A 22161-nucleotide genomic window follows, 5' to 3' on the forward strand; every position below is an offset into this window, starting at 1 on the left:
TTAAAAGTGACTTTGGAGGAACCGGTGCAGGTGTTTGGCTGTTGGTGATGGGAGCAGGTTGACGGATCAGGTTGTGGGGAGGTTTCCCTCCCCTCTGGGGCTCTGCCTTTAATAATATGCCTCTTCCCTACTACACTTCAAAGACAATTAGCTCCTCTCTCTTGGCCACAAAAAAGCATTTGCTTCCAAGAGATATCTGTAATCTACGGCAGGATCCCTCCTTTCTCATGGTGTGCCCGTTACGTCGGTGCCTGCCCAGCCAAAGCTCGGGCTGTTCCAGTCTGCCAAGGGCAGCGTGTTCCCGTTACAGCGCGAGTGACTGTCCCTGTGCCACGTGCCGGGGAGCTGGAAATGCCCCACGTCCCATGCGAGACTGGAGCCGTGTGGGAGACGGGGGGAAAAGAACATGGGGACATGTGGTTTTGAATGCAGATCAAAAGAATCAGGTGTGCAAATATATACTGATAAGATTTAAAATCTTCATCTCTGCCTAGTCCATGGAAACTGTTCCTGGTTAAAGCACTTGTATTTCTGACATCTTTTAGCTCGGTAGTAATTATTCAGTTCCTGTACATTTAACTCGGGGAAAAAAAGAAATCAATAAAGTGTAAGGCTGTTAGCTGCATTGTAAAAACATAATGTACACTGTAATGTCAGTAATAAACTTGGTTTTGCCATGTACAACTTATTTGCTCAGTCCTCCTCTGTTTGGTAGGCAACTTCAGAGTGGAATTACATCCTCCTTTGGTGCATTATAAACTTTGCTTCCTCCCTTGCCTGTTTGAAGAGTAGCTGCTTTAGCCCTTTGAAGCTCTGCAGTGAAGTCAGCACTGCCCTTTCTTTGAAGAACATGAAAACACAAGAGTTGCTGGTGTCCCTTCTGTCAGCTTGAGATAGGTGCTAGCCTGGATCCTGCAAATACTGCAATTCCCCCAAAATTGACGGGGAAAAGTCTTCATTTCTCTCTGGTGGGGGGTGACAGACAGTTTTCCAAGATCTACACTAGGTCTTCTAAGGATAAGTTGGAGAAGTCTGAGGCGGAGTGTGGGCCTCACTACAACTCCTTAGATAAAGAGTGAAAACTCCTAGTGCTGCAGCTGTTTCACCATCCCCGGTGCTGCCTGTGCCTGAGACAGCACTGCTCCGCTCCAGCTGCGGGGTTTAAATACAGATAAACGCTGTCCAAGTGGGGTCTTAAATTGAACAGCTTTGCCTGGATGTGTTTGTAGCATTGAGCTTCTGCAGAGCAAAGCTTGTTTGGCTGCAGTGGCCATGAGGAGGGGAGCGTGGCCGGTGCAGCTGTTGTGCTGCAGCCCTGGGCTCCCTGCACTCGGGTGTCACTAGCCCAGGCAGTGGCCACCCCTGGTCCTGCCTGGGAAGCCTTGGGCTGTGCCTTGCTCAGGCAGCGAGGGTTGCTACGGTCTCGTGCCTTGCTGAGGTCGCCAGGGCTCTCCCTGCGCTGCAGAGACGGCAGCAAACCCTGCGGGTGGAAAAAAACACCCCGACCCTCCTCACCGGTATGAAGTGTGTATTTACAGGCGGCGGCAGGTTGTGCGGGAGCGGGGTTTCTCGCCGGCTGCTCCGTGGGGGCACCCACGGGGAGCTGGAGCTGCCCATAGGGGTGCAGCAGGCCCGAGGCGCTCTGGTGGGCACCGCGTCCCTCCCAGAGCGGAGCCCCTGCCCCACGGAGCTGCCCCGGCTCCGCTGGCCGCGCGGTGCCCGCCGAGGGCTGCTCCGTCGTCAGCGGCTCCTGGCAGCGGGGCAGGTGTCTCGGTTGAGGCACTCTCTGCAGCGAGGGTTCACGGGCAGGCAGGTCTGCTGGCCAAAGCCCACCAGGAGCCAGTTTATCTCCTTCCAGAGGTCCCTGCCGTGAGAAGAGCATGAGCAATCCAGCATGCTTGTTCAGAGGGTTAAAGAGCAGCCCATGCTTTTAAACCGGTGCCTTTCCCCCTTACAGCTACTTCCCTTTTGCCCCTCACGCCTGCAGGCCCAGGGTCCCAGCTAAGCCCAGCCCAGCCCCTCCTCATCCCTCTGAAATGGGGTTCGGGGGGGCACATGGGGCCATTGCCTTGTACCACAGGCCAGACACGGAGATGTGGCAGGCCAGGAGGTGCCACCCGTCCATTGACATTCACTATAAAAAATGAAGCACAATCCACGGCTATAATCCAACCACAACCTGATGTTGCTGGGGCTCTTAGGCTCAGCGAGGTCACAGGCGGAACAACACCCGGTAACCTTGTCCGGGCAAGAGACACCAGCAGCCAGGCCTCCAGGTACAGCTCAAGAGTGACGGCTGACAGCAGGGAAACAGCCGAGACGCTGTTGCTGCTCCCAGGGAGCAGTAGTGGGTTCACTCCCCGCAGAAAACAAGACACCCGCACTACTGCAGTCACTGAAAACACTGCGTGCAGGGCTGGGGGCAGGACAGTCGCTGCTACCAGCACGAGGGTCTCTATGGAGAGAGCGGGTGTCACATCTCACCTGGGCAGCCAGTCCTCCAGGGCCAGCCGAGTCTCCTCCGGGGATCTCGTCGCCTTCTTCACCCACTTCAGCCTGTTTGTGATTCTGTGCACGTGGGTGTCCACACCTAGCACGGGAGATCGCAGAGCCTCACTGCAGACAGCCCGGCCAAGGCCACTTGTTGCAGCAAACCAGCTGCAACACCCAACAACGCGTTTTCCTTGGGGCCCTCCGGGAACGGGGCAGGCAAAAGGGCTAGGAAGGGTGACTGCCGGAGCGAGCTAGCTTCGTCCTAGGACCAGAGCCAAAAGCAGAGGGGACAGATATCTCACAGCCAGCAGTGCAGGGCCGCAGCCCTCCCTCGAGGTGCATGTGCTGCGACGCCGCATGCGCTCCCTCCTGCTGCGCTTCAGCTGCTGTTATGCAAGTTGCAATCTCTGCCCCTTCCTTTGCCCAGATGGAAAACACATTTCATAATACCTACTAAGACAAGAGGGTTTGTGCGGCTTAAATGAATGTTTGTAAAAATGCTTTGAGCTAAAAAGCTCTGAGTGCAAAGTATATTATTGTTAGATCAGCAGCGATAAACCTGTCTCTATGGCTAATTGGGCAAAACCCAGGAAATTGCTGTAAACAGGAAGACTTAAGTCTTGCCTCCTAAATCAAAACTGAACACACAATTATTTGGAAAACACTTGGTCAGTTTGGCTCCTCTAGACTTCCCTCCCCCACGCCAGGGAGGGAATAGGAGGTCCAAAACGCCGCGGAATCCGGTGCCGGAGCCACGCGCGGCGCGGCCGGCACCACGGGGCAGCAGGAGCGAGCGCTGCCCGCGTTGACCTTGGCACTGCACACCTGGGCAGCATGAGCCCTTCGGCACCGCTACCAGCTTTCCCAGGGCTCCTCCATTAAGCAGGAAAATGCACTCGGAATATTAATCTGTCCCCAGCGGCCGCGGAGCGCGGCTGCCGGGCCGATCTCCCAGCCCCATCTGCCGGCTGCTGTCCCAGCTGCACTTCCAAAAGGAACCGGGAGGAACGAGGCTGGCCCGGAGCCGTCCCCAGGCGCCCCTTGCTGAAGCCCACGGTTCCATGGAGGTGCTGCTAAGCCCTCGAGAATGATCAAGAAAAAGGGCAAAGAAACAAATGCACCTCTTATCACAAGTCTGCTCCTCAGCTAAGCGTCCAGCCACAGGGACTAAAACGGGGCAGAAATCGGTAGCCACAGAACCAAATCCTTTGGCAACGCATGAACTGGAAGTGGCCGAGGACACAAAGCCACACCTGGGCTGCAGGTGAAGTGATGCCCTCAGGTGCCGGCCCCAGGAATGCGTCAGGCGGGATCTAGGAGGAGAGGAACGTGGAGAACACGGGCCAACCTACTTATCCCGCAGACCCTGTTCCACGCAATGTGCATAGCCAAGTGGGCCATCTTGGGGCCAACTCCCGGCAGCTTCACCAGCTCCTCCACGGTGCCGGGGATGTCGCCCCCGTACTGCTGCTTCAGGATGGCTGTCGTCTGCTTTATGTACTTCACCTTGTTCTGCAAAGGGAAAGGCAGAAAATGCAAGATCCTCTCCAACGCAGGGGGAAAAAGAGCGAAAAAAAAGAAAAAAGGCTCAGAAAACAACCCACTCCTGTGTGTATGTGTGAGACCGCACACTTGGGTTTGCAGAGGGACACAGAGGATTTGGTTTTCTCCCCGAAAGCCAAATGCTGAAACACGGTGATCCCTAACCCTGCTGCCGGCACCGCGGCGAGCGATCCGGCTGCGCTACAGATTGCGGAAACCCCATGCGCAGGGTGGGCATTGCCAAGGGGCACGGCGACGGTGACAGCTGAACACGGGCTGGGGACAAAGCCCCAGAGCCGCCTGTGCCGTCCCCAGCTGCGCCACGGTGACACAGAGCCCACAGGTGACAGCGGGGGCAGGCGCAGGGGGCTCCTGCGGACGCGCGTGGCGCCCTGCTGCCATCCTGCACTCACCCTCCAGAACCCCACGGGATAAATGATGCGCCCAAGCGTCGCGTCGTCCATCTGCAAAACGCTGTCGACCGTGAGGCCCCGCTGGCGCAGGCGCAGCATGGCTGCCGATGTCACCTCGTCCTTGGTCTGGCTGGAGAGCATCAGCGACAGCAGCACCTGGTAGCGCATGACCTAGGGAAGGGGACACGGTGAGATCCCCCGCAGCGCCCGCGCGGGTCCTGCCGGCTGCTGGGCTCGACAGGACTCGTGTCGGGTCACGGCACGGAGCTACTCTGCTTCAGCCGTATCCACCCACAAACACCCCGAAATAACCACCTTTTATCTGCCCAGGACATAACAGGGAGGAGAAACACTTGCAAAATCCTGTCCCTTTTCCTGGGTAGGAGCCGAGCGCCCTGAGCTCCTCAGCAACCCCATCCCAAAGAACAGGGATAACAAGCAGAGATGAGGAAACGGCGCACGGCGCCCAGCAAAGTTCCTCCGATGCAATCAGGCAGTTTGGCCCAGACCACTTGTCTCTTGTTTGTCAATTAATTTTTTTCCCGGGTGCAATTCTGTGTGGTTCCCCCTCCATCCCCACCACTATCACACCGATGGCGCAAACAGGAGCAGGGTAACGTGGGTTACAGTCTCTCCTCCAGCTCCCTTGCAAGCAAAGATTATAAAGCTGGAGGCACCAGGAAAAAGAATCTGGGAAGCTGTGTGACGAGGGCTGCTGTACGAGGGTTACAATATCCGCTCCGTCTCGGAAGAGCAGCTCTTCTCCCCCAGGGAAAGGAGTTATTTCCTCCTCTGGCACCGCTGTTCCCCGGCCCCTCTGCAGCCCTGGGTCGGACCGTGTGTTTGGGAAGCAGCACACGCTGCCCGGAGCGGCGGGCGCCGGGACAGGGATCCCGCGAGGGCGGCCGTGGCTCCGCTTCGGATTTTGTTCCCATGCAAACGCTCCCCTCGGAGGACCTCGATGGCGCTCCCAGACCCGGGGGACACGGAGCCACCCCAGCAGGGCCCGTCCTGTCAGGGGACATCCCCTGCAGAGGGGACCCCGGGGGGTGGGAGTCCATCTGCAGCTCTGTGCTGTTCTGAGGGGCGGAAACTGGGAGAGTTTCCCCGGGCTGCCCTCGCCTCCCTGCGCTCTGCTTTGCCTCCCTGTATATAAATATATGTATAGACAAAGCCATCTTGCTGCATACTTTCCTGGGATGCCTGTGGCGGGTTTTAAGACAAAAAAAATGACGTGCCTCCATGCCTTTCCAGCCTGCCCAAAAGACAGCACTGCCAAGATGCATTTGCAGGGTTTGCAGTCCAAGCCCCAAATCGCATCATTTTGGCCTCAGCTCCCACCCTTGCTTCACCCTGCTAAGTGTGCTGAACACCCTGAGCAGAGGACAGGGCCCTAAGGCCAAGCAGGGGCTGACGAGGGTGAGGAAAAGGTGGAAACGGCTGCCTGGGGCGGCCTCGAAGCCTCCTCGAAGCCAAGGAGGCGGCAGCGGCAGCGGCAGCGCCGCGTGGGCACGTGCTGAGCGCGCGGGCTGCGAGCGGGGCCCTGCTGGGCGCTGCCGACCGCGGCGCCGGTGCCGTGCTTGGCGGTACCGGTGGCGGGTACCGGTACTGTGCTTGGCAGTGCCAACAGCAGCGCTGGTGCCATGCTTGGTGGTACCGGTGGCAGTACCAGTGGCAGCACCGGTGCCATGTTTGGCGGTACCAGTGGTGGCACCAGTGGCGGTACCAGTGGCAGTACCGGTGTCATGCTTGGCAGTGCCAGTGGCGGTACCAGTGGCAGCGCTGGTGCCGTGCTTGGCGGTACCAGTGCCGGTGCCGCACTTGGCAGTACCAGTGGCAGCACCGGTACCATGCTTGGTGGTGCCAGTGGCGGTTCCAGTGGCGGTACCGGTGCCGTGCTTGGTGGTACCGGTGGTGGTACCAGTGGCAGTACCGCTGTCATGCTTGGCAGTGCCAGTGGCGGTACCAGTGGCAGCGCTGGTGCCGTGCTTGGCGGTACCAGTGCTGGTGCTCGTGGCGGTGCCGGTGCCGTGCTTGGCAGTACCAGTGGCAGCACCGGTACCACGCTTGGTGGTGCCAGTGGCGGTACCAGTGGCGGTACCGGTGCCGTGCTTGGTGGTACCACTGGTGGTACCAATGGCAGTACCGGTGTCATGCTTGGCAGTGCCAGTGGCGGTACCAGTGGCAGCACCGGTACCATGCTTGGTGGTGCCAGTGGTGGTACCGGTGCCGTGCTTGGTGGTGCCAGGGGCAGTACCAGTGGTGGTACCGGTATAGGCACCGGTGCCGGTACCGGCGGCGGGCGCGTTACCTGCGGCGGCGCGCCGGGGTCGTAGCACGTCTGCACTCCCATGCTGTCCACGGGCGCGTCCCGCCGGCTCCGCATCTCCCGGATCCGCTCCAGCTGCTCCCGCCAGCCCCTCGGCTCCCACGGGGCTCCCTGCGGCGCGGGCGCCCCCTCCTCGTAGGCCACAGCGAGGCTCTTGGTGCCGCTCCGGCGGCGCCCGCGGCCGCCCGGGCGCGCTGCAAGAGAGCGGCGGGAGGCGCTGCGGACACGGGCGCCTCGGCGGGGATCCCCCCGGGGGCTCGATCCGCGCGGGGCTCCCGTACCCGCCGCCGCCCCCCGCAGGCCCCGCGCCGCCGAGCACATGGCGGCCGCCGCTGGACTACAAGTCCCGGCGTGCCCCGCGGCGGCACCGTGGCCACGGAAGCGGCGGGACTTCCGCTCGGAGGGAGGGGGGGCGGGGTGCGGCGGCGGCGGCCGCCGGAGGGGCCGGGGCTGCGCGGGCCGGTGGGAGCGGGGGGGCCGCCGAGGTGGGTGACAGCGCCGGGGAGGGGGTGTCCCCGGGTGGGTGGCGCTGGGGTGTCCCTAGGGGAGGGGGCTGTGATGTCCCTCCTGGGTGGTTGGCGGGGGCGGAATAGGGGGCTGTGAGACCCCCCCCCCCCCCCAGGGGTGTTGGGAGGGGACAGTCGTGGTGTCCCTGGGGGGCGGGGGGGTGTCTGTGGTGTCCCCTGAGGCTTGGGGGAGGTGGGAGGGTGGGAAGGTCTGCAGTGGCCCCAGAAATACGGAGCGGGGGGCTGTGATGGCCCCCAGGGGTGTGGGGGGTGTCTGTGTGTCCCTGGGTGGAGGGGCGGGGGAGAAGGTCTGCAGTGACCCTGGAGATTGAGGGGTCTGTGGTGTCCACGGGGGTGGGGGCCTGGGGGGCTGCGATGTCCCCCAGGGTGTTTGCTAGGGTGGGTGGGTGTCCCCAGGGGTGAAGAGGGGTGTGTGATGTCCCCAGGGTGTTTGCTAGGGGGGATGTGGGTGTCCCCAGGGCTGAGAAGGGGGCTGCAGTGTCCCCCAGGGTGTTTGCTAGGGGGGATGTGGGTGTCCCCAGGGGTGAGGAGTTGGCTGTGATGTCCCCAGGGTGTTTGGGGCCAAGGGGGGTGTCTGTGGTGTCCCCAAGGTTGCGGGGGTCCGTGGTGCTTCCTGAGGCCGGGGGAAGGTGTGCGGTGTCCCTGTGCCGTTGTGCGGCTCCCAACAGTCATTTCACAGCTCTCCGTGGCTTCCCGATCCCCGCGGATCAGGAACAGGCTCTTTAGCTCGTGCACCCCAAGAAGCACACGTGCCTGTGAGCGTGCACCTTTTACAAGCCGGCTTAGCCGTCTGGAAACGGTGCTTACAGGACAGGCTCTGCAGGTGTTGGACATAAAAAGCTTATAGAAAACACCTGGCTGAGTGTTAAAGTTCACTAGGGGCAGGAGAAGTGCAGGCTGCTTGCACGGTCATTGCTGCGTCCTCAGCATCAGGGCTCGGGGGCACTGGGCAGCCCGTTGCTAGTGTTTGTCTGCCTGAGGTTTTCGCTTGGGCCTCCCCACCAGTAACTGTTCTGTGTTTGCAGGGGCTCCGCGCCGCCTCCTTGTCAGCCATGGCAAAGCCGCAGAGCAAGGATTCTGGCCTGAAGGAGAAGTTTAAGAATCTCTTGGGGCTGGGAACGTCCCGGGGAAGTTCGAAATCGGCGGAGGGAAAGCAGACAGAGTTCATCATCACTGCAGAGATCCTCAAGGTGTGAGGAGCCACCGCAGCAAAGCTGGCAGGGGTGCTTGGTGCCGCGGCCAAGGGAGGGCTGGAGGGGCCACCACAGCCCCAAGGAGGACTTGCTCATTCATTTCTGTCCTGCGTTTATTCCATCTCTGAGCTGGCTATTAATTTTCCTTACTGGTCAATTCACTATCTAGTAAAATGTGTTAACACTTAGGTGCTGTGAAGGGAGGCTGCTGCCTAATTCCTCAGTGTTTGGATAGTTCTGGGGTATTTGATGGGTATTGTCATCCGCTCCCTGGGCGTGCGGGGTGTTTCCTCGGAGCGTGCCTTGGTCACAGTTCCTTGGCTCTGTTCTTATAGCCTGAGCTCGTTGAATGAAGTCTTTGTGGTGATGGTTGGGACAGGCTGGTAACAGCGTTCCATTCCATGGAAAAGTCATGGTTTTAAGAAAAAAATAAATCCAATAATTGGTCCAGCAAGTCTGTAAACAGGGTAGTTTGCACCCAGGGAGGAAAAAACACGTCAGGGAGAAAGAGACACAAATCCTTTTCTGTCTGTGCTGGAGGGAGCTGGTGTGTGAGCTGGAGAGCCAGATTTAGGTCCCTCCCTTGTCTGTCTCACGTGTGCTGGGCAAGTGCCACAGCCAGTGAGTTACTGTTTTTCTGAAGAAAATGAAATTTTCCATGAGAATTGCTGTCCTGGATGTGAAAACCTGCTTGACTCCAGTTCTGTGGAAGTTCTAAGTTTGACAAGTCATCTTTTGCTAATGGAAAGAAGTTTTGTTGGAGAAATTCCTGAACAGCCCCAGTAATGACTGACAGTTAGATCATTTTGGACAAACATGCAGTTAATTTGTCAGTGACTCATGATCTGCTTTGAGAAGTGGGTTTCTAATAATATAAAATGTTAACTTATTCATTTCTTCCCAGGAATTGAGCATAGAATGTGGACTGAGCAATAGAATACGAGCAATTGGCCAAATCTGTGAAGTAGCAAAAACCAAAAAAATTGAAGAGGTACGTTTTAAGGTATTCTGTGAATATTTGGTGGATTAAAATGTTTTAAGCAACAGTTGTTGGTTTGTTGTAGGAAGCTCATATCACTTACACTGCCTCTTAAAAATGGTTAACCGAGAAGCTACATTCTGTGCAATCCAAGCCTATAAAAGGATGGTCCCTGTGCCAAAGGAATTGGTCTTGTCCAATGTTTCCTGGTGGAGCAGAGAGGATGCAGCTGACCGGCTTCCTGGGTGAAGCAGGAGAATGTTGTGAATGTTCAGGCCTCTTCTGGACGGTTCACAGGAGATGATTTTACTCCTGTAAAGATGATACTCACTAGCTCTTTCTGACCTGTGAATAAGCAATTTTATTTTATTTTCCTGGCCGGAGTTTTCTACCAAATATTTCTGACCCAAGTTTTAAATGATTGTGTTTGCACTGAAGTAAGGGAGTGAATGAAGAACTTGAGTTGTGGGGGTGTGAGTTACAGCATAGGGCAGGATTTGCTTTGTTGTGCATGGTTCATCTGAGCCTCTAACAGGTAAGGTAGGAGCATCTGTCAGAAAAGAGAATTCTTCACATAAAATTCCTGGAGATCTTGTTCATTAACCTGCCATAATTAATGACTGAGCAGGTAAAAATTCCAGAAGCAGCTTAGTTTTCCTGCTACTGTCCTTCTCCTATGTTTATTTCCAGCATGCAGTGGAAGCAATATGGAAAGTGGTAGCTGATATGCTGCAGCCAGAACGCCCAGCTGAAGCCAGACATGCTGTTCTTCATCTGCTAAAGTCAATAATTCAAGGACAGGTAAAAAAAAAAATCAGTAGAAGACCTGGGTTTGTGCAGAGTACAACTATGAAAAGTTTTGGCTTCCTCTTTTCTGCAGCTTTCCCTGTATCTTTTTTCGGTTGTGCTGAATAAATGGGATGAGGCAGTGTTTAAGTCAAGTCTTAGTGCGAGGAAAACTCCTTGGAGGAGGGAGAGTGTGGGGGGTGGGAATGTTCTCCTTGAAGAGGAAAGGTATTGGGTTTAAATTCAGGTCTAGCACAGTGAATTTTGCATGATGCTTGCCCAGACGCATCAATCCTGGTCTGCAACACGTCTTGATGTTTCAGTGTGTCAGGTGTGCAAAAAGTTCTGACGTGATACTTTCCCAGCCTGGCATGGTATAAATTCTTAATTCTTGAATAGTGTGCTATTCAAATGTCTCACTGTAGCAGATCAAGGATTCCCAGAATCCTGCAAATAAGGATATATGCCCAGGAAAAGAGCAGGCATTCTCGTGGGTTTTGTTTATTTTTATTTTATTTTATTTTATTTTATTTTATTTTATTTTATTTTATTTTATTTTATTTTATTTTATTTTATTTTATTTTATTTTATTTTATTTTATTTTATTTTTCTTAATGCTCTCCTGGCAAAGATTTTTGTCACAAGTCCCTTGAAATATGTGTGTGTTGGGTGCTGTCTGCATGGTGTTAAACAAAAAGCCCTGAGTACAGGGAAATAAACAGAATTCATAGAAAAGAACTGGGCTAGTGTCAGTAGAAGTAGAGGTACTTCAGGAGACTTTCAGAGCCTGCAGGAAAAAGAATTTAAAGCATGAAATTCTATTTAAATTCAGAATTTCAAGCATGAAATTCTAAATCACTATTACAGCTGGTGATTTGGTCTAGGCCTTTTTGGTTAATTACACAGTTATTTGCCTCTTTTTTTCTTTTAAGGGTGAGAGATTAGGGATCCTCAGAGCACACTTCTTTAAGGTGATTAAGGACTATCCATCCAATGAAGATTTACACGAACGACTTGAAGTGTTCAAAGCTCTCACGGAGAATGGACGATATATAACCTACTTGGAGGAAGAACTGGGTTCGTATCCACTCTACCCCTCTTGATTTTAATAAGTCAAGTGACAGGCTGCACTGAGAAGAGAAATTAACAGTGATAATGTGTCTGGATAGGAAGCATGTTGTAACATCTTGGTTTCCTCCTCTAGCTGACTTTGTGCTGCAGTGGATGGATGTTGGTTTGTCTTCTGAATTCCTTCTGGTTTTGGTGAACTTGGTGAAATTCAACAGCTGCTATCTGGAAGGCTATGTAGCTGACATGGTCCAGTAAGTTCTTAAACTCCTACATTCTTAGTCTTGGTAAACTGCATCGCACAGCTGTAAATCAATGTGGAGATAATGGAATAGCTTTCAGCTGCTGTATCTCTTGCATTTCAGATCATACCTGATTTTTCTTTGTGATTTTACTACTGCTGGCTGTTTTAATACCCCCCAGATGAAGAAGCAGGATTTTGCTTCTCGTTTTTTGCCGTTTCTATAACAGTGAATTGACTTGCAAATGGGCAGCCAAATTTAGAGCCTGCTTAGATCTGTGATCTAAATGAAAATGGTATGACTAGACTGCAAAGAAGCTTAAAATTCAGGTTTTGGCATCTCTGTAATGCAATCGTCCTTATCCTGGGGGAAAACAAAACAAAACCAATTCACAACCTCTTGCTCTCCAAATCAAAAACTGAAAAAGCAGGAATACCAAAAGGAAAACCTTGTTTCTGGAAAGTCAGTCTGGCATAGAATTGGCCCCTCCAGTGTCATGCTTGTTTGTTTTTTCCTGGAGGAGAGTTCTGAAAAGCTTTGGGCCAAGATACTTCCCAAGTCTAATCATTAGTAGAGAGATGATCACAAAAAAAAATGGTTTCTTGGTTTCTACAGTGTTTCAATGTGTTTTAGTTTAATTGTTCATACTTTTCCTATTCCGTGTCATGAATATGACTGCACTGGTTAGACTTGGAAAGGATTGTCTGTCTGTTATTCTCTCAACATAGGCAAACTGAGACATGATTTCAGTGTGAATTTAAGCTAACTGTTTATAAAAGAGGTTGTAGTATTTGATGCCCCTAGGAATATTGTGAACAAAGCCACAATAAAGGAATGATAAGAAAAGTAATGTGCCCATTTAGTTGTATCTTTTGTATCTTCTTTGTAATTTGCTTAAAGTCTTACTAAGCAAACAATTATATGTTCTTTCCTAACAGCAAGATATGCCTGTTGTGCATTCAGACATCATCCTCTGTAGACATAGAGGTCAGTAGCTTCCGTGTCCTAGTACTGCTGAGATCTCTGAAATTCTTTGAAACTATATCTGTTAAAAGGAAATGAGACGATTGAACTCCCTTCCCAGTTTATGTTTGTTTTATGAAGGCATTAGTGCAACATTTGGTGAGCTATTGTCTCTCTCATGTAAATAGTAATTTAGTTCTAAAACAAATGGAATATGGCTAATTTGATAAAAGCACTATTAAAAAATGATTCCCTTATGTTTTGCTTGCCATCCTACAATGATTTAAAAAAAAAAAAAAAACCCTTTCGACTTCCAGAAAATTTCCTGGGTACATCAGGTTAGTGTTTCGCATGCCTTGGCCCAAAAGCAGTGCGTAACCGCTTTGTCTTTCACTTTCCCAAAGATTTCCTTGCAAGTCCTGGATGCAGTGGTTTGCTATAACTGTTTGCCATCAGAGAACCTGCCCGTGTTTATCATCACGTTGTGCCGTACCATCAATGTGAAGGAACTCTGCGAGCCCTGCTGGAAGGTCAGAGCTTTCGTGGCTGGGCACACTTACTGTACCATAGACAGGCACAGCTGGCCAGCTGGCTGCATATTTAATACAATGAGTGTTTTAACAATTGGATATTGAAGTGTTCTCTTTGCATTTACAGCTTATGCGCAACCTTTTGGGAACCCATTTGGGACACAGTGCCATCTACAACATGTGCAGGATCATGGAAGACAGGTAAGGAACTTGGTACAGGTCCTGTTGGAGTAGATAGGGAACCACTGACTTCAGAAGAGCAGTCTGAAAGCTCTCTTTGTAGGCGTGCTGCCAAAGTTCTCCCTTTTTTTGAGCTTTTCCATATTTAAATTTCCTTCATTTAAAAATAAAGTCATACTAAGTCTTTTTGTGCTTTTAATGTTTGTAAATTGCTCCCCAATGCCACGAGATGTAACAGCTGGCAATTGTGACAGAGCATATTTCTAGCGAGTGTTTTATGCTAAAATATCCTTTGTGTAGTCTAAGACTTTCTTTCCATCTGCTCTTAGAGCTTACATGGCAGATGCAGCCCTGCTGCGGGGAGCTGTGTTCTTTGTTGGGATGGCCCTGTGGGGTGCTCATCGACTCAATTCCCTCAAGAATTCCCCGACGTCCGTGCTGCCTTCGTTCCTCAAGGTAGGATTGGAAGGGATGATGTTGATTTGGACCTGTACAATCTATAGCAAAAAGGTGGCCACTGACACCAGAGATACTTGTCTCTCTGGATATGCTGGCTGAAGCATAGGGAAAAACAGTGAAGCAACTAAAAGTTGAGGTTTAGAGCCGAGACTTCCTTATGGAATATCTTGCCAAACAGTAAAATCTGCATTCCCCCTGCCCCGCATCTCTAAATAAGATATCTGTATTGCGGATGCATTAGCTTTAAAAAATAATCAAAAGACAATCCATCTTTCTAGTGTGTAGTACAGAAACATGAGAGAAAAGATCCGTCTCAGTGTGAAAGAAGAACATTCTTCCTAACAAATAAGATATGTTTCATTTGAATTCAAGAGAGTTTCTGAACACTTTTTTCCAGTTGTTAATTAACTGAAGCACTTTGTGTTCCAGGCAATGACATGTCCCAATGCAGTTGTATCTTATGAGATAGTTCTGTCCATAACACGCCTAATAAAGAAGTATGGGAAGGAGCTGCAAGCTGTAACATGGGATATCCTTTTGGACATCATGGAGCGATTACTCCAACAGCTACAGGTGAGCGTTGAGCCTATCCTGACGTTCTTCCAGTCCAAAAACCTTGTCATAAATGTTTTTGTCTCCGTTGCAGAGTCTAGAGAGCCAAGAACTTAAGTCCATTGTACATGATCTTTTGACTACAGTAGAAGAACTCTGTGACCAGAATGAATTTCATGGCTCTGAAGAGAGATTTTTTGAGCTGGTGGAAAGATGTGCTGATCAAAGGCCGGTAAGAATTTCCTTATTATCTTTACCCTTTATTGACTGTTGTGACTGTTTTGTTACCTACTTTAAATTAACGTTGGGAGTCCCAAAATAGCAAGTGGTTAGAAAACCAAAGCAAAGATATACCATCCACATGAGCCTTGACCTCAGAGGGAGGGGAAAGAATTGGCTATGTTGTATTTGTTTATATGCTAAAAACAATTCTTAATCTTTCCATAACAGGAATCTTCTGTATTAAACTTGATAACATACAGAGCTCAGTCCATTCATCCTGCCAAGGATGGCTGGATTCACAATCTGCAGATGTTAATGGAGAGATTCTTCAGGTAAGAAATCATAACTTCATGAACACAAGGCCATTTCAAATGTTTCTTACCACCATTCCATGTTAAATAATTTTATTTTCTCTGAAGTCTCAATAATAACTGTTAAGAGTTATGGTAGTTCTAGGACACGGTATATGAAAGCATGTAGTTTCAAAAGAAGAAAAATTTCCAAAGAGTTTTTTGTCCTTCCTTTTTTCATTTCCATTGGATGATACTGTCCTAGTTAACTTATGCTGTTACGTGCTGCATTGTGCATTTTGCATTTCTGACACCAAACGAGTTTCCTGCTAAGCATCAGGACTGTATTTGGTTTCACAATGAAAAGTAATGTCCGTTTTTTAGTTAGCACTCCTAAAAACTATTCTTGTCCTTCAACATACAAAAATAAAATGTAGCAATTTTATTCATCCTTAATTTGCTTTTCTCATTCCAGGAATGAAAGTCGTAGTGCTGTTCGTATTAAAGTTCTGGATGTTTTGTCCTTTGTCCTGAGTATTAACAGACAGTTCTATGAGGTGTGTATTGATCCATTTCTAATGACTACATGTGAGATTGCAAATGTCTAGGGAAGGCTTTGGCAGAGCTTGTTTATAGTGCGATTCAGATCTTTTCTGACACACTCTAAACTGTGCTTTAAAAGTTGCATTCAGCAAAATTACTGTGGGATTTTGGCAGAGTGACCTGCCTGTCAGTTGTCCTCACTGAGGAAAGGTGTGTGGTACCTGTAGAGGGAGAGCCTGTGAAATGCCTTGCTCTGTATTCCCTTCACCGTTTGAAAGACCATTAACTCCATATCCATTTTTTTTTTGTTTTAGAAGAATAGGAAGTTGGGGCGACAGATGGAAAGCTTTTTTAAAAGCTTTGTTTGTAAAAATCTGAGGTCAGAGCCCAGTCTGAAATGAGCAGATTGACTTGTCTTGGTTGAAGTGCAGGGCAGGGTGGAAGCTGCCTGGGAGAGGAGCTGCTGGGGGCTCTGCAGCCCCTTGCACTGTACCCAGCGGGTCCCAGGTGACAGGAGGCAGCAGAGCTATTGCTTGGTTCCTTGAAGGCTTTGAAACATGTCGCATTCTTGTGTTTTCTGCCTCTCTCAAGAAAACAAAAACTTAGAAATTCTTTGTGAGCAGCCTGTCCAAGCCTGTCTTTTAAAGTGTGTAGGACAGATGAAAACCAAAACATTGCATCCAGGCTCATCAGAATTTATAAATATTTGGACACATGACATAGAAAAATACTCAGCTAGATCAGAGAGGACAGATCAAGGAATTGTTTAGCTGGGGAATAGAATATCAGTGTTTTTTCATTTGTAGCTATTTGTCAGTCTTATGTGCTCATTGAACAGCTGACGGCAAAATGCCAAGACTTACCAAGGTCTGTTCTCTTGCAGGAAGAGCTGATTAACTTGGTTGTGATCTCTCAGCTGGCCCACATTCCAGAGGATAAAGACCACCAAGTCCGAAAACTGGCCACTCAGCTGCTCGTAGACCTGGCTGAAGGCTGCAACACGCATCACTTCAACAGCTTGCTTGATATCATAGAAAAGGTGAGGCCCAGCTTGCCAACCATTAATTGCTGCAGCTTTTGTCAGATTTTCCTGTGGCCGAGGAGTCTAACCCGTGGATGTTACGGCTCGCACGGTTCAGCGGGATGTTGGAAGGTGTCTGGGCTTCCTCAGGCTGCAGGCCTGGCATGCAGAGTGGGAGGAAGCTCAGAAACCCTCTCAGTGCACATCCAAGGTACCCAAGGTTGCAGGTTTTCCAGCAAGGATGGAAGGGTGGCTTGTGATCTTATCTGACCTCCTAGGAGGGGATTAGAAAAAAAAAAAAAAGCATGAAAATTTAAAATATGTTACCTTTCTTTTTAAAAGGTGGCTGCACATTCTCTCTCATCTCCCTCTGAACTGGAAGAGAGGGACTTGCTATCATATTCAGCTTCTTTAGAGGATGTCAAGACAGCAGTTCTTGGACTCCTGATAATTCTTCAGGTAAATGTTGCAAATCATTAAACACGTGTTCTTCAGAATAATCTTCTGCTGGACTTGGCTTTTTAGATAACAATTTTCTCACTAGCAAATGTTCTGCCTTCTAATTTATCCATGTCTTAATATTTAACTCATGTTTTGGTGACTTCTTTTTGCGTACTGTATGTTTGTTAAATGTTTTACTTTCTTAATTTCCACGTGCAATGAATGTGAGCATGTTTTCATGTTGGTGTGGAGGACAGATGTGTTCATAAGCTGCAGCAGAAGGGGAGTGGCTCATAGTCTGCAATAACATCTAGTGTGTTTGGGTAGCTACGTCCTGAGATACAGCTAAGCACTTGTGAAGAGGTAGTTGAGCTGACCATTGCCTTCTGAAGGCTGTCTGAATGCAGCTGTTTATCTTGCTTCTGGGAGCTGCGTGTGCCTGAATTTTCAGTATAGATATGCATTTCTGAATAAGGCTTCAGAAGTAGTCTGTCCTTTGACCGTGTTTCTGTTTCTCTGTAGACAAAACTTTACAGCTTACCTGCCAGCCACGCAATGAGGGTGTATGAGATGCTGATCCATCATGTCCAACGCCATTACATATATGCATACAGCCTTGCTGTCGCCAGCAGCATCAGACTGCAGGTATGAGCCCATGCTTTCAGTGCAGAGCTGCCTGCTGTCCTTGGATTCTTGGCTAGCAGGTGGGGGTTGTGTTCTTTAGATCCATATTTGCAGCTACGTGAATGTGAGTTGCATCAGAAGTGCAGCTGAATGCATCTTGGCTAGGAGGAGTGTGCAGCTGTACCGTAGCACCAGAGCTGTCGACTTCAAGTTATGAGTGCAGAACTAGTCACAGCATCTAAAAAACTAAACAAACAGAAAAAGCCCTCTCTCTGTGCCTGCAGGAGTATTGGAGGTAGGGAAGTGAGCAAGCATTCCACTGGCTTGAGTTTTGAGTTATTTCTCTGTCTTCTCTTTTGCAGGTATTTGATTTCCTGCTCATGCTTCGAGCCGACTCTCTCCACCGTCTTGGGCTTTCCAACAAGGATGGAGCCGTGAGATTCAGCCCTTATTGTCTATGTGATTTCGTGTAGGTCTTCCACTGCATTTGGCAAACACTGTTTTCAAAAATGTTTGGCATCCTTGTAAGAGCTTAGTAGTCCATCAGTAGCAATCCCCATTTTTCTTTTTCTAAATCTTCCAAACCCTGATGAATCTCATACTAGACATACCTGTAGTTTCTGCCTAGGAGTGTCATGACGAGTCATTCATTGGTGAATTGCTCTTACAAACCATTTGTCTGCAGAGTTCTTGATCTCAGACATGGAACTTTTGTTGCTGCTTCACAATATGTTTGCAATCTCCAGCCTGAATCTAATTCTCACATTAAAGTTTTGTTCAGTGATTTGTGTAAAAGTGGTTACTTTTAATTTTATAGCCTAGTCTGATTTTTTTTGTTTGTTTGTTTAACATATCCTAATGATACCTCTTTTAGTAGAAACCCCAAAAATAAATTTGGTAGCGGCCTGGATAGAAAGAGCTTTGTCCAGACAAAACACACACCTCCTTGCTCTCCCTCCTGACAATGCTCTTTATGTTGTTGTTTGGTTGTCAAAGCTACTACCAAATAGTGTAGTATTGACAGTCGTGTGAATAGGCTGCTCTTATTTTGGTTTTGTATTTCCTTTCCTTTCTTTCTTCTCTTTTTCTGCCTTTCCATGGTGTAGAGAAGCAGAGAAGAGGACTTCGGAGAAGAAGCCTGCTGGCACACTGTCTCCACCCTCGGGAAGTCCCAGTGTGCCTCCCCAGAATGCCACCATTCGGATAGGACATTTGCCATACTCGATGGTCTTTGGGGTCCTGCTGCAGTGTTTGAAGCAAGTACGTCCCTTCTCAATGAGTGGTGTCATCTTCACGTGAAACACTTCAATTTAAAATGATGGAAAACTCAGTCCTTTAAGAACTGGAAATTTAAGTGTTAACTTTTTGATCTGGCTAATTTACTTGTATCTTTAAAGCTATTCACTGTAGATCCCTTTTTTTTTTTAAATAGACTTTTAGATATTCCAATCCAAAATATTTCAATATATTTTAAGAAGTATTTTAAGAAATCTTGGAGACTAAGTGATTATTTCCTTGTTGATGTTTTACAGAGACTTACTCCATTTTAAAGGATGGAATGAGGCAAATGTGACACGTAATGTGCTTTTAAAATTTTTAGTGCTCAGTTCTATTCTGGCTGAGTATCTAAGTAACATGTGAACAGCAGGACTTGATTTCTCCTGCATAGACAGAACCTACGTGTAATTGTGGACTTTTCCAGCCACCAGTGGGAGCACCAGTTCAACTCTTCAGAAACGAAGCAAGGCTTTCATTGCCCTCTGCTTCAGAACAGACAAGGACAAAAATGTGTTTGCTCAAAATAAATCAAAATAGTCACCCTGTTTCTGAAAGAGCAGTTGAAACTAGAAGAAACCTTTCTCCTACTGGTCTAATGGGAACTGGTGCATTTTTTTAGTCACTAATGAACTGTGAATGTCGGTTGCTCATTAACATTGGGTTTGGACACTGTCGCATTCGGAGAGGTCATCTCTGCTCTGGAAGTTAATTTGTGCTAGTGATTAGGATTGTTGAATTCTATCTCTGTGTGACTGAGCTCAGTCAGACCTAAATAGCAGTTGTTTTTCAGTTTACAACAGCATCTAGAGCAGGATAAAGCTGTTCTTTTTATGTAGCTACTGTGGCAAGACATGCATCTGCTCTACAAAGTGGCATGTTGTCTGAAGTTCGAGTGGTCTTACTTTCAAACTGAACAGAAATCGTATGAAAATATTGCACCTTAAAGCATGCTGATGTTTTTCTTTCTTTCCAGGAGACAGACTGGAAGGTGTTGAAGTTGGTCCTCAACAAGTTACCAGAATCCCTCCGCTATAAAGTGCTATTCTTAACCTCTCCCTGCAACATAGACCTCCTGGCCTCTGCACTGAGCTACATGGTAATACCGTGTGCCCTGCTCATGCATAAATCACCGGATCCTTACTTTGCTTGAGTTTTTGTATTTCAATCTAATGTTCTGAAGAGTAGCTTGTTTGTCAGTCCTCATTCACCTCCCCTTTTTGTGAGGGTAATTTTAGGTGTTTTAAGAACAGAGAGAAGGAGAGAGAATATGCATACACGTGTACATATACAGTATATATTTGTGTGCATGTATACATATACAATTTTTGTACGTGTATGTGTGTTGATAAATAAACACACACATAAATATATATTTGGAGATACACACATGCCTGTGGCAACAACAATCTTACTGTGCACATCTAAGCCTCTCTTGGTAGCAGCCTTTCTCCAGCTTCTTTGCTCTGCAAAGCTGTGTACTCTTGCATGTCCAAAGAGATCCAAAACCAGGTTTCACGGATGGCTCTGTGGTTTCAGATTCTCTTTGGAGATTAGCATGTGTTTGCATCTGTCTCTGTGTGCATTTTAAAGGCCGCTGAGATGCCATCCGTAGGTTGTCTCTATGTTTACATGGTGCTGTCAGAGTTGAGTGGAATCCTGGAGAACTTTTGTCCAAAACTGTTAAAGGGAATTCCTTTTAATGTTATTCTAACATGTCTAGCTTGTAAACCATCTATAAATAGCAGAAATCATAAAATGTTTTAAAGTGTGTCACAGACACTGCCTTTCAGCTGCATTTTAGAGGATATTTTTAGCATGATATATTCTAACTTAGTGTGATTTATCAGCTCACAGACAAAAAGACTACTGACAGGCTCCATGGCACCCCAGAAGGCTTCTCTCGCACTGATTTGCATCTGGCTGTGGTTCCAGTACTGACAGCATTAATTTCTTATCATCATTATCTGGACAAAGCTAAACAGGTACCAGGGAAAGCAATAGGCTGTGGGGGAGTGGGGTCTGAGCCTGTATAGCAGGGAATTTTCTCATACTAGGCAATTAGGATTCTAAAATTCAAGGCAGCACCTTCTTCTACTACAAAAAGTTTCATCTGCTGTTTTTGAGTGGAAGAAGTGACAAATACTGTTAGCTTTGTGCAGCATTAGCTGCTTGGCTAATTGGTTTCATTATTCTTCATTCACATGTCTCCTTCATATGTTCCTGAGTGAATTTACCCTCTGCTGAAAGATCTTGATAAATATATACATAAGAAAAATAGAACAGAAAGACACAAAAGCTTCTTAAAAAGAGGCATTTGATACATTTCTGCTTTGATCAGGAAATAAAGTAATAATTTCTAAAACTTCTGTCTGCTTAAAGTCCCCTGGTAGGGTTTTGGCGTAGGATACAGGGTATCTGCAGCATTATTTAGGGATTCAGTGTTGCAAGACATTCTGAAATGCTAACTGAAGTCGAGAAATAATACGTATATATATATATATGTATGTTTTGCTTTCTCTGTATCATGACGTTTTATCTTTTTCCTGACTTTTCTAGCGTGAAATAGTGTATTGCCTGGAACATGGCCTTATTTATCGCTGCGCAAACCAGTGCGTTGTGGCGCTCTCTGTGTGTAGCGTCGAGATGCCCGATATCATCATAAAGGCACTGCCTGTCTTAATAGTCAAATTAACCCACATTTCTGCTACTGCCAATATGGCAATTCCACTCTTAGAATTTCTTTCAAGTAAGTTACAATGATCTGCATTTGATCTTCTGTGGTTGTATGTGTATTTTTAGACTATGATTATTTTTATTGTGTTAGTCAAATGCAATGCATTGTCATGTTTTCTCATTTTTTGATCATCTTGTTTACTGCTGTTTTCTACTAAAGGCAGTTGTGCACACTGGGGAAAAAAAATTAAGAAGGGGCAGGCTTTGTGTAGTGTGGCCATACAGTTATGGAATATATAAAGTTGTTCTCCCTGCCTTGTTGTTTCTAACTTAAACACTGCAATTATGGAATTACAGCATGATGTTAACTTCCAAGTCAGCTGCTGATTGAGAAGTAACCAAATAATTTGGACTAAAGCGAGTTGTGGTAGAGAGTAGCCCACGTTCAGACAGGCTTCACCTGTTTCTTTTTGTGTGTGTTTGTTTTTCCTCCTGGAACGGTTCCAGCTCTGGCGAGGCTGCCTCATCTTTACAGGAACTTTGCAGCAGAGCAGTATGCCAGCGTGTTTGCCATCTCCCTACCATACACAAACCCTTCCAAGTACGTTCATAGCTAGTATTCTTCTTAATTTGGTTGCTTATGGGACGTTGTTTATTCTGGTATCTTCAGCCTTTTTCTAAAGGAGGGCCATGCTCAGCTTGGGCAAAATATTTGTTTATACTGAACCCTTGAGTTTTTTTTTTAATTATTTTAACCTTATTAAACTAACATTTCCCTAATAGAAAAATCACCCTGTTCAATCCTGGAATAGG

The 22161-nt window shown here is 48.2% G+C and overlaps 2 protein-coding genes across 6 annotated transcripts in view; one reads left to right on the forward strand and one right to left on the reverse strand.

Annotated features, from left to right (window-relative positions):
- Window positions 1-1740: 1740 nt before the first annotated feature.
- On the reverse strand, window positions 1741-7098 carry NTHL1 (nth like DNA glycosylase 1). Its single transcript, XM_088537759.1, has 6 exons — window positions 7059-7098; window positions 6760-6971; window positions 4449-4619; window positions 3846-4005; window positions 2485-2590; window positions 1741-1864 (listed from the first exon to the last, which is right to left on the reverse strand). The coding sequence occupies exons 1-6, from the start codon at window positions 7096-7098 to the stop codon at window positions 1741-1743; spliced, it is 813 nt and encodes a 270-aa protein (XP_088393885.1).
- Window positions 7099-7192: 94 nt separating this feature from the next.
- TSC2 (TSC complex subunit 2) overlaps window positions 7193-22161 on the forward strand; it is a 31504-nt gene continuing 16535 nt past the window's right edge. For all 5 annotated transcript variants that reach the window (XM_088537727.1, XM_088537728.1, XM_088537729.1 and 2 more), the window contains exons 1-23: window positions 7193-7262; window positions 8330-8494; window positions 9402-9488; window positions 10167-10277; window positions 11195-11339; window positions 11467-11584; window positions 12511-12559; window positions 12940-13065; window positions 13193-13266; window positions 13575-13701; window positions 14134-14277; window positions 14351-14488; window positions 14707-14810; window positions 15244-15325; window positions 16195-16350; window positions 16675-16791; window positions 17296-17418; window positions 17760-17866; window positions 18504-18657; window positions 19649-19771; window positions 20523-20657; window positions 21232-21421; window positions 21856-21949. In XM_088537727.1, coding sequence (XP_088393853.1) covers window positions 8357-8494; window positions 9402-9488; window positions 10167-10277; window positions 11195-11339; window positions 11467-11584; window positions 12511-12559; window positions 12940-13065; window positions 13193-13266; window positions 13575-13701; window positions 14134-14277; window positions 14351-14488; window positions 14707-14810; window positions 15244-15325; window positions 16195-16350; window positions 16675-16791; window positions 17296-17418; window positions 17760-17866; window positions 18504-18657; window positions 19649-19771; window positions 20523-20657; window positions 21232-21421; window positions 21856-21949 — 2642 coding nt within the window. In that variant the 5' untranslated portion in view covers window positions 7193-7262; window positions 8330-8356. The remainder of the gene's footprint in view (window positions 7263-8329; window positions 8495-9401; window positions 9489-10166; window positions 10278-11194; window positions 11340-11466; window positions 11585-12510; window positions 12560-12939; window positions 13066-13192; window positions 13267-13574; window positions 13702-14133; window positions 14278-14350; window positions 14489-14706; window positions 14811-15243; window positions 15326-16194; window positions 16351-16674; window positions 16792-17295; window positions 17419-17759; window positions 17867-18503; window positions 18658-19648; window positions 19772-20522; window positions 20658-21231; window positions 21422-21855; window positions 21950-22161) is intronic.

This window comes from Tinamus guttatus, unplaced genomic scaffold (genome assembly GCF_059628265.1).
Source record: "Tinamus guttatus ecotype Peru unplaced genomic scaffold, ASM5962826v1 Tinamus_guttatus_pri_ptg000861l, whole genome shotgun sequence".
NCBI classification, from domain to species: Eukaryota; Metazoa; Chordata; class Aves; order Tinamiformes; family Tinamidae; genus Tinamus; species Tinamus guttatus.

What these genes read in the sequence shown, in the direction of transcription:
- NTHL1 (XM_088537759.1), bottom strand. Translation starts at nt 7,098, where the DNA reads ATGTGCTCGGCGGCGCGGGGCCTGCGGGGGGCGGCGGCGG. An exon ending in ATCCCGTGGGGTTCTGGAGG is followed by an intron (nt 4,006 to 4,448) that starts GTGAGTGCAGGA and finishes TTCCCTTTGCAG; the next exon opens with AACAAGGTGAAGTACATAAA. An exon ending in GAACAGGGTCTGCGGGATAA is followed by an intron (nt 2,591 to 3,845) that starts GTAGGTTGGCCC and finishes CTCCCGTGCTAG; the next exon opens with GTGTGGACACCCACGTGCAC.